Source organism: Erithacus rubecula, assembly GCF_903797595.1.
Source record: "Erithacus rubecula genome assembly, chromosome: 4".
Taxonomy (NCBI): domain Eukaryota; kingdom Metazoa; phylum Chordata; class Aves; order Passeriformes; family Muscicapidae; genus Erithacus; species Erithacus rubecula.
Window position 1 is genome coordinate 33680770 of NC_136686.1, and position 15391 is coordinate 33696160.

Below are 15391 nucleotides of genomic sequence, written 5' to 3' on the forward strand. Positions count from 1 at the left end.
GCTGCTGGATCTAGATGTTCATAAAGCAGCAAATTCTTTCTGTTTGCAGTAGGGATAGTCCTTGTAGTCATATGCCAGAGTCTGGGGTGGATACCAGTGCAGTTCCTTGGTCTCACAAGCAGGGTCACAAGGGAAGGTAAGAGATGGGACACTCAAGCTGGAAAAGCTGCTGATGGGAAGAGGGGCAGCCTGGGTGAGGCTGTGAGGCATCTCCAACTGATGCAGCTTGTGAGCCAGTGTCTGATACCTCCCTGCTCAGCGGAGCCACACAAGGAATGGCTGTGGGGGCACTGGGAAGCAGGAGGCAAGCTCACACTTTCATGCTCAGTATTGGAGACTGCCAGCTCAAGCAACAGCTTTGCTCAAGCAATGAGTGCAGGTGAACGGCTCTTCCAGCCGCTCCTCAGCCACGTGGCATTTCAGCAATGCACAGAAAAAAAAAAAAAACCCAAAAAAAAACCGAGCAGAGTCTTTGCCAGGCCTTGATCTCTGTGTGAGACAGGCCAGGCCGCCAAGCAGCACACAGCAGAAATCCCTGCTGGCAGAAGTGCCTTCAAACTCAGCAGCAGCCCTCATAAAGCCAGGGAATGTGTCAGTTCTGATTTCTGCTTGGCCAAGGCCCGACATGGGCAGAAGTCTAAAGAGAAATGTAGTCATGCAGCTGACATCTAATAGGTCTGCCCATCCTTAGAGACACAGAAAGTATTCTGAGCCAGTGCTTTTGTACCATGCTGGTGCTGTTGAGTAACAAGAGCTGGCTGTTGCACAAGCCCTGTTCACAGACATGGAGTCCACAGGCTGGAAAAGATTCATCTAATCATAGAACCACAGAATAGTTTGGGCTTGAAGGGACCTTTAAAGGTCATCTATTCTTTCCAGCCTCCTCTGCTGCCTGGCCAGAGATGATCAGTGATCCTGGTACAGCAGAGTGACAGCTGCTGTTACAGGATAACCTGAGGGCACCACAAATTGCTGAAGCAAAAACCACATCGCCACCTTTTCATGACTCAGGTGAACCCCTCCCCATTTACAGGCACTGTGGAGGGCAAGACTAAGGTACCCAGGAGCAGTCAGGCTGTGATGGAGAGGAGGCAAGTGCAGAGCAGTGCTGCTCATCCCATCCCAGCTCTTGAAACACACGTGAGCTTTCTCTCCAAGGGTAGTAACAGCAGTAGCCAAAAGCCTGAACTTTGCTTCCAGAAGGAATCAGCTGTTGAGCTGAGCAAATCGCGATGTTGTGCAGGGTGGGTGGAAGAAGGGAGGGAGGAAGGGAGGGAAGAAGGGAGTGAGGGAGGGAGAGCCAAGTCTGACACGGGCCAGAGCAGGAGGGAAGGCACTCACAAAGGCCTTGGAGGCAGGATGGAAAAGACAGTAATTACATAAGAGCACTTGGCGAGCATCTGGCTGGAGTCAGCTGGGCCCTGCCGGCCCTCCCTCCCTCCCTCCTGCACTGCTGACCAGGAGCAGCTGAGGATACAGGATACTGGATACTGGATACAGGATACAGGATATAGGACACAAACTCCACGCGGGACCCCTGCGGAGGGGAGCGGAGGTAAGAGGTGCTCCGCTTCCCCTCCCGGCTTGTGGTGCTCTGCAAGATTAGGAGCAGAGGAGTGGGGAGCATGGGGAAGGAAAGGCAGCTGAGGTGGAGGAGAAGCAGTCAGCAAGGGGAAGAGAAGGGGCTCTGCCTCTTGGTGCAAATGATGCCTTCACTCTGGAGGTTTGGTGAGGGAGGAGCTGTGAAGGGTGAGTGTTTGTGCATGGATGTGTGTGTGTGTATGTGCAACAGGGCAGATGATCCACGTGTGCTGCAGGGGAGTTGAGCCGTACACAGGGGCTAGAGAGGAGAGAGAACATCAATTTCCCTCTCCATACCTGTGGTAGAGAGGTGTGATAGGATGGATGCAGACAGTGAGGCAGGGACAGTCTTTATCCCCCTACTTTGCCAGTGTTGTAGTGATACAGGAAAAGAGAGGAAATGGAGAAGGAGGAAACAGCTGCTTTTGAGCAGGGATTGTTGCAGTATAATCTGGACAGTGCTTCCCTGGGCTGCCTCCAAGGCAAAGTGTGTGATGAGGTAGAGTGAAGATTGTTGGGCACACAAGGTGCCCTCAGGCTTGGACTGCACTTTGAGCATGGCTGGCACAAGTTTACTGGGTAGAATTCTCAAAATCTCCTGCAAATGTGGCTGCCCTGGCAAAATATTTCTGGTACACGCCGTTCCCTTCAGGGAGCAGAGCAATATTGCCCTAGCAAAATTGTCTTTACTGGCATGAACTTCTGCCCAGCTGGGCAATGCCAGCAGAGCATTTGTTTGCTGGCTGCTGGCAGGTCCCTATTCAGCCCAAATGAGACATTAAATACAGAGTCCTGCTCGCTCCCCAATGTGAGCTGTTCTTGCAGTCAGATGAGACACAGGCAAAGCCCCAGCTGATGAGGTCCCCCATGAAGAACATCTGCTTGACTGTGAGCAGCTCAGGAGTGCAGATGGAAATGTGGGACGGAAATGAGGACAATGGTCTCCCTGCTACCTGTTTCCCTTGGAAAGGTGGAAGAGCCCAGGCATAAGGCCAAGAACTGCAAAAGTGGGTAATGTCATGTTTGGAAATAAGCCAGGCAGGAAAACCTGAGAGAGGCACTGCAGAAGCTTTTTTGAGACAGAGAGGAACTTTGTCTTCAGTATCAGTCTCTCATGCACCCCAGAAAATTTACGTGCCTTTAATAGTACTCTCAGCTGCCAAAATTCCTACCAGCAGCTGCCACGAGTAGACAACACAACTGATCACAAAACTCCTCTTCTGTCAGCTGCTTAGGTTCCATTAGCAAGAAGTATTGCCCTAACATTCCTCCCCTCTCCTTTCCCAAAAGGGGAAACTGAGGCACAGACAAACGTAGCCAACTTGCAGTGGATTGGATTTCATGTCAGTACTGGAGCCTGGTGAGGAGCTCATGCTCTGAGCAGTAAATTTCTCCATCCTCTTCCTGCCCCAGCTGGAAGGCATGTGCACTCCATGCTCATTGAGCTCCAGGCTGACAGGCAGCCTGAGAATATCTCTGGGCCTCCCAGCCCCCATTCCTCCCTTCCCCCAGCTCACAGCACATATTTTCCCAGAGTTTTCCGCTTGCTTCTCCAGTGGTTCTGGGGTCCTGCCAAACGCCAGCCACTCTCTGGGAAGCGGGGCCTCCCATTCCTAAACCAAACAAATGGGAGAAGGGAAACAGGGAAAAAAAGTCTCAGCACACGTAGACACACTCAAAACCCTATTCCCCTCAGAAACCTTGGAGCCTTCTGCAGCTCCTCCTGGAAATTGCAGGAGGCACAGTGCTGACTTGGCATTTCTGACCCCTGCAGAACAGAGATGTTGTCCATCCTTCCTTCTGCCTCCCAAAGGTCTGTATGTGCACACACTCCCCCCCTTCCCCCACACACATACCCAGGGTATAAATACCCAGGTCAGTTTTGGTGCAGGATGGAATCTTCTAATCCTCTTCCCAACAGACTTGAGAAAAATCTCCTGTCTCTCCCACCCTGCATTCCTCTCCCCTCCGAAATGCCCCTCATTCCAATGTTCTGGTGCAGCCACATTGTGCTTAGCCTGAAGGCACCAGCTCGTCCGCTTGGCGCCAAGCTGGGGACAATGGTCACAGCCAGGGTTTGTTTCCAGATCCCCAGTTTTGCTGGCAGGCAGCTCCCAGCAGCCAGGCTCTGCTTCAGAGCAGGCACATCCCTCCCATCCAAAGTGCTCGGCCTGGGATCTAAACAGGGGATATGACCAGGGGATGACACGTGCTGGAGCACAAGGCTTGGGGCTCTGCCCAGGCAGAGGGGATGACCAGAGAGGGAAAAAACTGATGCCTCTCCCAGTTGGCAGCTCCTCCTGTAGAAATATCATGCCTGGGGCAAGAGGCCACAGTGACGTGCAGAAAAAAAACAATGCAGGAGAAAACGAAAGATGAGGTTTGGGGACTGTGAGTGGGTCAGGCACAGCTGGGGAGAGAGCACGGCCAAGTGAATGGCTGGGACAAGGGACTAGTGCAAAGGACTGAGGGCAGAATCCTGGAGCATCCTGCCTGTCTCTGGCACTGGTGCACCTTACCTGGTCCATCCTGAGATGCCGAGGCTGGGACACCGCCCTGCTGCTGCCCACCCCTCGCACAAGGCACAGCCTGTGCTGCTGGAAATGAAAGGGCAGAGAATAAAACCAAACCGGCAACACGTATAAGGGAAAGGCGCTTCCTAGGAAAGAGTTAAAAAGACGCTGAAACCCAAGTCGGGTTAGGATGGAGAGCACCCAGCGCCAGGGAGGAGAGGGAGGGAGAGGAGAGGGGAGGGAGCCGGTCCAAGCGCAGCCTGCTCGCCCAGCCAGCGCTGAGCAGCGCCTGTGCCAAGAGCCGGCTTCCTTAAAACCATGGGCCCGGGGGGCTGCCCTGCAGGCAGAGGGGAGCCGCCGAGCAGGGGCTGGGAAGCGCGGAGGGGATCCTGCAGCCCCCGGGGTGAGCAGCTGCGCCGGGCCGGGGCAGGCAGCAGGATGGGGGCACAGGCTGCCGAGGGGCTTTCGCACTGCTCGGCGTGCCTGGCTTTCGTAAGCACACTTCGCTGCGAGCTGCGGAGCTCGCGTCCTGCACCCTCGGCAGAGGAGCAGCTCCCGCCCGAAGGCTGCGCTGGGGAGCCGGCTGTCCCTTGGGAAGGTGCTGGGGCTGGCCTGGGAACCCGCTGGGCACGGGCGGGAGGGGACCGAGCCCCGGGATGGGGGGATTTGGGGGGGAAGGAGGGGGCTAAAGTTCAGTTCCCAGCCCACAGCACAAGAGGCATTTCTGCCGAGAGATGTGGGTCGGGCCCACGTGGGGATTTTGGGGTTAGATTCCTATAAAGAGTGATACACAGTGATAGCAGAGCTGGGGAATTTTTTACAGTGCTTCCCACAGATTGAGCAGCCTACAAGAGCATGCTTCTGGTAAAGAGCTCTTGAGCTTGGACTCAATGACCCTAGAGGTCTTTTTCAATCTTAACAATTCTCTGATTTGTCTCCTTCCTCTATCCCAGCCTGGGGACTGAATATTCTGGAGGCTTTGATGGTTTGCCTAGTCAGCATCAAGCCTTCTCCCAGGGTCAGAGCTGGGTTCCCACTGGCCCGTACAGAGGGGCGTGGGACATCCTCTTGGGCCCTGTGGTTGCTGCTCAGATTGCAGCCTTGAACAAGCACGTAAGCTCCCTCCACAGGACACTGCCATTCCATCCCACCCCTGGCTCCAGCCGCAGAGAGATGTTTTATCATGATCTCTCTTCCATCCCTTGTGTCTTTCCCCTTCTTATACCTCACTCTTGGCATTTCCTCCTATCTTCCCAGGTCACCATGGACATAACCTACCTGTGCACATCCCTGACCTTCCTTTTTCTCCCTCTTGTTGTGTTTGGGGCACCTGCTGATGAGCCCAACCTCACAGAACCAGGCCCTGGTGCTTGCAAGCGCTGCTGTGACCCACTGGACTCTTCCACAGATACCCCACCAGCCCCTCCCAGCCACCACCACTTTCCCTACCCAGTGCCAGAGGTCCGTCCCTATATCAACATCACCATTCTGAAGGGTAAGTCTTTGCCCTGGGGTGCCAAGGCTGGCTCAGGGACTGATGGCATTGCAGTGGAGGTGACAGCTGGATTGCTGGCATGCTGGTTGGGCTAACAGACCACCAGGAGCCAACCTGGAAGATAAGTGACCACACACACTGTGCCCAGCGTTTAGGGGGTTTGTGCTGTGGTGAGGAGTGGCTTGGGGGGATGGAAGTCAGTGTATATCTCTGCTGTGCTCCCTGTCTCTCAGGATGTTGCTTGCTACTAACCCTTCCTCCTTGCTAACACAGGAGTGACACTGACAGCCTCTTGCCAAGCTGGGAGGACACATTCCTTCTCTCAGACTTACGGAGTCCTGTAGTGTCTGAGGGGAGGAACACTCCTTATCAGCTGCAGAATAAGCTTGTTTGGAGGGCATTGGCACCCAGGGAGGTTGTGGGGAAACCTGCAGCTCTGTGGGTCAGGAGCATTTGGGAGAGGGAGGAGGGCAAAGGGAAGCAGGAGTTATTTGCAAGCACCTCCAGGTTAAACTGGCAGTGACTCCCAGCTCATTCCACCCTGCAGTGGCTGGCTTGGTTAACGAGAAAGGGTTCTCTATTTTAAATCAGCTCCTCCCTTCAGGACTCCCCTTTTAGCCTTTGCTGTGAGCAAAAGCCTGTTCCCAGCTGGATGCTGCCACAGACTCCTTGTAGCTCTGTGGTTTGTCTGGGTTAACTAGGCAGGTGCCCTCCCTTCCCTGCCCTGCCTGGAAGTAGCTGCAATACATCAAAGCTCAGAAGGGCAAAGAGAGGCCTAGACGGGAGTGGGGTGTCATAGAGGGACCTTCAATACCATGCAGGGGATGGAGAGGAGGAAAAGAACAAGATACAGATTTTGAATGCTGTCATGTAGTGCTAGAAGCTGCTCTGAGTCCCATTTCTTCTCTGTATGCACAAAGTACATTCTGAGGCTGGTCTCTGTCTGTATTGATGCCTGCCCAAGAGTGTGATGGGCAGTGCACACACCCCAGGTTAGAACTGCAGTATTAATTATACAAGATGCTCAAAGCCAGTATTGTGAACTCTAAGTTGCAGTGCTCCATCTGCCCAGTCCAGCTTGTGTCTTTTCCCTCTGACCCACCCTTTTGTCCCTCCCTAATCATATTCCCCCACAGGTGTTAGCAGCTCTTCCCCTTCTCCAGCCTGTGGTGAGACCAGTGTGCATCCTGTGTGGCTAATTGGTTTATAGAGAGGAGTGTGAGAGGGCAAGGCTGTGCTGGGGGTAAAGGAGTGTGGGGGAGGAAGAAGAGGTCAATGGTACTTTGGACTGCTGGGCTCCCTCTGAGGCTGAAGTCTCCTAGGGAGAGGTTACAGCAGGGCTGTATCCATTGGTGAGCAGGGGATTCATTGGGGGAGAGACTCCAATCAGTGCCAGAGCTCTGCTAGCTCCTTTCCCATGAAGAGCAGTGGTATTGTCACCCTTCTCCTGGCATTGCCCCATTCTTGTGCAATCCTCTGCCTGCTCACCGGGCCTCCTCACCGCCACTACCACCCTTCTGGTACCACACAGCAGCTGTATCCTCTGCTTCTTCCCGCAGGAGAGAAAGGAGACCGGGGGGAGCCTGGCATGCCAGGCAAGTGGGGCAAGGAGGGCCCACGAGGCGAGCGGGGTGCCCAGGGCCAGAAAGGCAGCAAAGGACAGATGGGCACGGCGGGCGACCCCTGCAAGCACCAGTACGCCGCCTTCTCCGTGGGGCGCAAGAAAGCGCTGCACAGCAGCGAGGGCTTCCAGGTGCTGCTCTTCGACACCGTCTTCGTCAACCTCTACAGCCACTTCGACATGTTCAATGGCAAGTTCTACTGCGCCGTGGGCGGCCTCTACTTCTTCAGCCTCAACGTGCACACCTGGAACTTCAAGGAGACCTACGTGCACGTCATGCGCAACGAGGAGGAGGCGGTGATCCTGTACGCCCAGCCCAGCGACCGCAGCATCATGCAGAGCCAGAGCCTCATGCTGGAGCTGCAGGAGAATGATGAGATCTGGGTGAGGCTCTACAAGAGGGAGAGGGAGAATGCCATTTACAGCGACGATGTCGATGTGTACATCACCTTCAGTGGGTACCTGGTCAAGCCCAGCATTGAATAACTGCCTCTCCTCTTCCTTGGGGCCTCTCAGCCTCTTGGACCTTTTCCTTTTTCCTCTCTCTCTCTTTTTCTCTCTCTCTCTCTTTACTGCCCGTAACCACTGCAAATCACTTGGAAATGAGCCTGTCAAATCTCAGGCACTGAGTGTGAAATTGCCACACTGGCTCCCACCTCACGCTCTCTTGTAGCCAGACCTGTATCAGCCCACTTTACATCATGGCACTGCCACCTCTTGCCCCTCACCTCATAGCCCCATTTTAGGTTATTGGCTTCTTCTCAATCTGCCAGAGAGCTGCCTCTGGTATTTAGGGTTCTAGAGCAAGAGGAAAGCTGCTCCTGGGCCTGTGTCCCTCCTTGGGGCTTCATACACAAAGGACTCCTGTGGAAAGGGCTAGAAAGTCCCCACTGCGGAGGTATGTCCTGGCTCCTCTCCATCCCAACTAGACATGCCAGTTTTGCAGCCTGAAACAAGCTCTTAATGTCACCTCTGATATCTGTACTCTGGAGAGCAGGCTGGGGTCTGATGGTCTCCTGTAGCACAAGGAAGATATAGTTGAGAGAGGATATTGTCCTTCTAAAAAGGAAACTGTTGGCCTTCTAAACTGGCTTTCCATAGATACCCCTCTGTGTCACAGAGTGCAAGCTGGCTGCAAACCAAGACCTGGTGGGATTGTGCTCTTCTGTGCCTGCTCTAGCTCCTCAAAGAGGTGAAGAACCAGACCCTTCATGGGCATCTGCCCATGACTCAGTAGAGGCAACCATTCTGTTCCCACTAGGGATCATCAGTACAGAACAAGAGAGAGAAAACCTTGAAAACTCCCCTCCCACACCCCCCTGGGGTGCTACTCAGTCTTGGCTCGTCAGCTGTGGGAAGCTAATCCAGAGAGTGAACCCAAATCTGCTCTCCTTTGGCAGAGGTGCCTTTTCATTGTCCTCCTAAAGGTGGTTCTCCCACACTGGTGTTGAAGGAACACTATTTCATGGCTTGATCTCAAGGCTGTAGGGGCAATTGCAGTTCAACCAATTCCAAGCCTGGACAGGCTGCCACTTCTTTGCCTCTGTGATGGAACAGGGATAGAGGTGACACTACAGCATCTTGCCCAAGGGTTAAAAGCTTCCCTGCCTTGTGCTCCATGCCCTTTTCTGGCAATCTCATCAGAGTAACTCACCAGAGAAAAGCATGTGGCTAAAACAAACCCTCGGTCTTTCTGTCAGGTTGGAGATGTCGCAGTGAGAAAGGAATGCCAGTGGTTGGGTTTTCTAGTACTATTTATATTGGTCTCACACTGCTCCCACTTCATCCCTCTGGAGGGGATGCTGCAGTCCTGGGAGAGCAGGTGAGGCTGGCTCAGCACTTTAGGAAACCTACTTCCACATGTTGTGATGCTCCCATAAACAGCAGTGCCAAGAATTGTCTCTTTTCTGAGTCTCAGGGCAGGACAAGCAGGAGAAACACAGGTATTTCTCCTCTGCTCATCACTGATCATGCAATCTTGAGACTTACCCGGGTTCTTTTGATGAGCCACAGTCTCTGCCTGTAGCACCTGGGAGAACCAGGGCTCTCCCAGAAGAAATGTGTGTCATTGTACAAGATTAGGTCTGGTACACAGCCCAGGATAGCAAAGAAACAGGGATCAAGGCTAAGTATTAAAACTGACCTTAAAATAATTGCAGGGCATTTTCTCTCTTACCTGGTTTATGTACTCTCCATGCTTTTCTAAGGAAGCTGTACAGACTCTAGTGAGTTTCAGGAACTTTCTCTGGATCCTCCCCACCACTGTCAATGAGGCAATGGGTATAAAAACCAAAGTTTCAATCAGGTAAGGCTGGTTTTTTCACAGGGAAACATGTGATGAAAGGATCATGGGAACTAAAGGAGACTGTGGGTTTCTTCCTCTCCCTTAGCAGATCAAGTGTGTGGAATTGCTCAGAGACAGGACTTCAGACAGCAGAGGAAGCTGGAGGTGATGCTCAGGACCGAATCCCTTTCTCTCTTCCTCAACAGGCTGCCAACCCAGATAGAGTCTATTTACAGTGTATAGGGCCCCATGCCTCCCTGAAGAGAAGCAAGCCTCTCTAACACTGAATATCTCCATAAACAAGCTTCCTTCTTCCTCCTTTCCTATTTGGTGATTGAATGATGGTGACAGGTCTCCTGTGCTTCCCATGGGCAGCCAGAGGGTGCCTGATGCACGTGAGAGAGGAGGGCAGGGGGACCAAAGGGTGTGTTGAACAGGCTGCTGGTGCTAAATAAGATGGCATTCCCTTGGTGCTAAATCAGATTTCAGGAGTATTGGATGCTTTCTGGAAAGTGTAGTAGGCTGAGTTGTGATGTACTCTGGAATTAATGGTGCTTTATGTAACAAAAACCAGACAAACTCCAAGAACTTTTGTATATATATATATTTTTTCAGTGGTATTAAACTTTTTTCCTTGGTTGTTTTGCACTTAAATCTGTTCTTCTCTCCCAACCTATTCATTCTAGCTCTGGCTATTGCTGAATGATGTGATGGAAAAGACACTGACCTGAAATTGACAGGTACAAAGACTGAGCTCTGAAATTTCCCTGGGTAGTCCTTGGCAATCTTGTGTCTGTTTCCTTTGCAAAGAGCTGTTATGTTAAAATATTTACTGCTTTAACATTTCTAATTATGACAACCCTTTGCCTTTTGCTGGAAGAGCTTTCAGCATATTCAAAAAAACGATTCTTTGGAGATTACAAAAAAAATCTCAGGATGATACAATAGGTTGTAGGAGTAGTCTTCAACTACTTGTTTATATTGAGAAAGGCTGGGTTAATGTTGGAGTTATCTTAAGGGAGATCAGATCCCTTTATCTTATAAAAGTTTTAGCACATTCTTCTATCAAGTACTTGGTAAGCACAAGCATTTTCTGTTTTCCCTATGACATTTCTGTTTTCTCTGCCAAGACCTGAAGGCCAGGAAGTACAGGGTGGGAGGGATAGTGAACTGTTGATTGCAGACTTGTTCCTCTTAATATTGGAATGAGTGGGAGCTGCAGAGTTAAGATGGACATGCATATTTGGAAGTCCTGTGTGTGATGAGAAAGGCCTGAGATTCAGGTCAGAGGTGGAAAGACAAGTGGCAATTGCTCATAAAGATGAGGGAGAAGGGAAAACATGAGCAGGGACTGGAGACTTGCAGGCTTGAGTGAAAGATCCAGAAGGAGTGGAATCCTAAGAACAGGGACGTGCCTTTTGGGGTCTCTGTCCAAGTCAAAGACACACATGGAGTTTTTTTTCCCTTATCTTTGGACTGAGGGGACTTCTGCTGAGGTAGAAGGACTGGCCAAAAACAAGATAAAGTGCCCATATAGGACCTTCTGTTTTGAGTTTAATTTGCCTTCACATAGTTTCTTCTGTGGTTTGATGGGTACCAGACACCTCATTTGGCAAAGGGTGGAATACATAATCACACACATCCCTGCAGGCCCAAAGCACGGGCTATATATATATCTAGTAGCTGCAATACTCTGTCAGGTCAGAGCCCAGCCTTCTTCTCATTTTTATTTACTTCTGAGGATGCAGATAAAAATGTGTCCTGAGGAAGTGTAGTGATTGTGTTTGTGCATGTTTCTATTCCTTGAGGTGAGATGCTGGCAGATTGCAAGTGACTTTGTCACACTTACAAAAAGGGAGGGAGGGAGGAGGGGGAGCCGGAAATGTGTAGCCAGGTCTTCAAGAAATGTATTCTAAGATTCAACCTTTCAGCTTTGCCTCCTGAAGAGTCTCCTCAGCCAAATCCCTTGGGGCTAAGATGCATGGTGACAGGCAGGGTCTGCAGCTGCTGCCACCCATCACACCAGGGATGCCTGACCAGGGACTTGCTGTGGGTGAGGCTCAGCTCAAGCAAGCTGGACCCTGTAATGCTTTGAAGGAACAAGGTCTGGAATGAGTCAGATCAGCCCTGCTGCCCTGTCAGTGAGTGCACCCGTGCCTGGGAGGCCATGAGTCCATCCATCCATCCATTCATCTATCCATTCATTCATTCACCCCAGGCCTGTGGCTTTTATCATGCAATGGAGCTGCCCTGTGGAATGTGATTCAGGGGTTGGTGACAGGCAGTATCTCTGTCCTGGGCAAATCTGGAATGCACAGATACAGCACTGCCCCTGGAGCTGTGCCTGTATTTCCCAGAGTGGTCCAGACTCTGCTGCAAAGGTCTCTGTGGATGTGTCTGAAGTTTGTTCAAGGCATCTGTCCCTAAAACTGTCTTGCTGCAGGTCCCTGGTCTTGCTGATGGGAAAGGAAGGGAGTGGGAGGGAAGATGTGAAGGGCAGGATATGGTGCTGTCTCTGGGAAAAAAAGCACATGCCAGGGACAAGCCAGGAGGAGCTAAAAGCCCTGCAATAGCTCCTTGCCCTGTGATAGCTGTGGGAAAGGAGAAGAGAGAAGCAGGGCAAGAAGAGTATGAAGGAGACCTTTGACCCTGCAGGTGGGCACAGGTGGATGTGCCTGCACCCAATGCACCAGGGAGAGCAGGGACACAAGAAAGGACCTGGCTCCACATCCCCTCAGAGCCTTTGTCACAGCAGGGGCAGTCACAAGGAGTGTCTCTGGCCTTGCCTCAGCTGCCATCTGTGGTGCAAGGTCTGCCCTACATCAGTGCACTATTCAGGGGCTGCCACTTTGTACTGTAGTAGGTTTTCCCTGTGCACAGCTGCTGTCCTTCCTCCTCTCCCAAAGCACCCAGACAATCTGCTTCACTCTCTCTTCAGCCTTGTTCACATCCCAGTGTCCAGGGAGGGAGAGGGGAATGCAACACCCCAGCCAGCATCACCCAGTGCCACAAGCAGAGCTGCCACCTCCCTCCATCTAGCACATGGCAGCCAGATGCCAGCAGTGCATTCAGCCTGCCCAGATCTCCTTTTCCTCAGCTTCCCTTTCCCATTGCTGGCTGGGAGCTGCCACAGAGCTTGAAGGGCTGGATGTGGACCCTGCTCATGGCTGTGTGGGTGCTGGGCACAGCTGCATTTGAGGACAATTGTTCCACTGCCTCGTGTGGTGTGGCCCTTCTCTGACCACAGTGGCAAACAGGCACTGGCCCAGTCGTGCCAGGCTTCAGAGGCCAGCTCAGGGCACGCTCTGCTGTGGCACCCACACACCTGTGCCCACACACCGACCTCTCATGGACATCTCTCACCTTCCTGCCAGCGGAAACTGCCGCCCTTTGCAAGCCTGGCTCGCTCTGCTGATGCTATCAGCAGGTGGGCAGAGGGTGCTGGGCTCCAGGTCTCTTTGGTACAGGCACAGCTCCCTCATCTAATGAAACACCTTCTCCTTCACCCACGAGCTCTCTGTGATCTCTTGCCTTGCAGTTACACCACAGTGAGGGTCAGGGCAGAAAGTTTAAATCAAAGGCTTCTGACAGTTTCTTGTTCCACAGACCACCCAGCCTCTTGAGTTTCTGTCACTTAACTCACAAATGACCTGGGAGTTATTGCAAAACTTCCCACTAATCCCAGTCTGTTTGTAACAATTAAAATGGGAGCAGAATGCTGAGATCTTGGCTTGGAGAAGCTAAGAAGCAGGGAACTCCCCATCTACCTGGAGGGCTGTAAATAGAGCCCTGGGTGGGTGGGAGGCAGGAGCCTGTGTTTTGTCTTGGTTATTTTAGCACACTTGCACCCGTTGGCAGTGTGGGTGAGGATGGAGCAGTGCAGGGGTGCCTCCATTGAGGGTGTGAGCTGCAGTGCACCCCTGATGGGGCAGGTGTGCCCAAACCTCACAGGGGATACTGAGGACAGATGCAATGCTTCCTCAGCCAGAGAAAGGAATGGTCCAGGGAGAAGAAGGAGGACAATAGGTCTCTTGTCTAACTAGCACACATCCTGCAGGCATCATTTTCACTGTTCTGGTCCCCTGCTCTGAAGCCCTGATCACCTCCCAGGTGTTTGACACAACAATGCCCTAGAGGAAGCATCTTCCATGGGGTGCATGATGGTCACTGCATTCTGTTTCCTCCATGCTTTTCTGGGCTTGTGGCATTCTCACATTCACCCCTGCAGACAGTTCTTTTCTCCCCACATGTCCTTAATTCTTCCCCTGAAATAGTGGAATGGGACAGATCACTAGGAAGGACATTCCAGGCAACTAAACTGTCACCTGCAGCCACAGCAGCAGTTCAGCAGATCTTTAGGGTCAAGAGTCCACAGGATTTCTATTACATACACAATCCAAAACACTTCCCAAGCCCTTGCTTTGCCTCAACTCCCACTTTTCTGTGTGGTATGCTGGTGGAATAGTTTTAGTCTAAGAGAATTATGCTTGCTTTTACAGATGTACCACATGATTTTAAATTATTTTTTTAAAAAGTTCTATTTGTTCATTATATGGCTGACACTGAAGCACTCCCCTGACCCTCAGACATCCTCCCTCATCCCTCAATCCTGCCAGCCATGGAGGCAGAACATCTGATCCTTCAGTTTAATGGGTAGACCAGGCAGGGACAGTAGTGAGTTGGCTCAGCCCACGACTCTCTTTTCCTGCAGGATGGGAACCTGGGCATTTCAGGAGGAAATGCAGAGAGGATGAATGCACAACCTTCTCTTTGCTGCAGGTCTTCTTTTGTTTTTTTTTTACTCCCCCCTCCTCCCCTCCATTCCCTGCCAGTCCTCCTCAGCATTTCAGAGCACTGTGCAGAGGGGAGTGCAGAGGGCAGGGGCAGCAGTGGGAGGGCAGGTGGGACAGAGGAAAAGGTCAGTGACGAAAGCCCACGGCGATGGCTCTCAGCTGAGCTGCGGTTTGTCCATGCTGCTGCTGCTGCTCGGCAGCAATTCACACATCTGGGGACCACAGCTCCTTCCACCGCCCACGCTCTTCCCCCCCAGCCACGGGGGCTCAGCCAGCGAGGGGGAAGGAGGGAGAGGTGCTGCACCAGCCTGACAGCATCATTTCCAAGGCCAAAAGGATAAAAACCCTGAGCAGACCTTTTCACCAGCCATCTTCCATCTGAGCTCTGAGCATCTCTGATGAAGGGACCTGCTGCCTGCAAGGAGGGTGGGGAAAGCAGCAAGAAAGGGGGGGATGCTTTATGGTGCACTGGAGAAATATGGTGGCACTCTCATCCTTGAAACATAAAAGCAACAGTCTGTGTTTCCTATTAGAATTAAAGCCTCACCTAAGCAGGCAGTGGCTAAGAGAAGGGACCCTGGTGCCTGCAGACACGTGCTGTCCTTGGCTTGCTTCCAGGGTAAGCATTCCAGTGCAGCCAAGTGCTTGATGCCCTCATGCTTCCCCACTGGGCCTGAACTGTGCTCTGTGTGTGTGTTTGTGTGCACGAATGTGTGCTCAGGTGCAAGCACAGGGCAGTGCCCCCATGGACCTTCCCCGCAGCCTGCCCCAACTGCAGGGCACAGCACCTGCCTAAAATAGCCCTCCCAGACCTGTGCAACAGCTCTGTGCAGCTGCAGGGAGAGGGAGGTGAAATTATGGGCTGCTTCAATGCTCTGTGCCCTTTCCTGCCTCTCATGAGGGAGCTACCAGAGCAGCAGGGAATGGTGATACGCAAAATGACATTTTCACCTGCCTGTGTGTCAGTCAGGAAGACAAGAGGAGCAAAGTTCAATCCTGTGTGGTTTTCTCACAGTGAACCAAGTCCCATTTTCCCTGAGACATATACATCCCATTTCCCAAATAGGGGCACAGCCTATGGAGGAGATGAGGTGAGCTGCAGCT

General features: G+C 52.2%; 1 protein-coding gene across 2 annotated transcripts; it reads left to right on the plus strand.

The window, feature by feature from the left end:
• Nucleotides 1-1298: 1298 nt before the first annotated feature.
• On the plus strand, nt 1299-10148 carry C1QTNF6 (C1q and TNF related 6). Of its 2 annotated transcripts, none has more exons than XM_079303340.1 (3): nt 1299-1555; nt 5352-5589; nt 7149-10148. In XM_079303340.1, the coding sequence occupies exons 2-3, from the start codon at nt 5358-5360 to the stop codon at nt 7694-7696; spliced, it is 780 nt and encodes a 259-aa protein (XP_079159466.1). In that variant the 5' UTR covers nt 1299-1555; nt 5352-5357; the 3' UTR covers nt 7697-10148. The 2 variants fall into 2 exon arrangements, with proteins under 2 accessions (XP_079159466.1, XP_079159467.1); XM_079303341.1 differs by lacking the exon at nt 1299-1555 and adding an exon at nt 4336-4497.
• The last annotated feature ends 5243 nt before the right edge of the window (nt 10149-15391 follow it).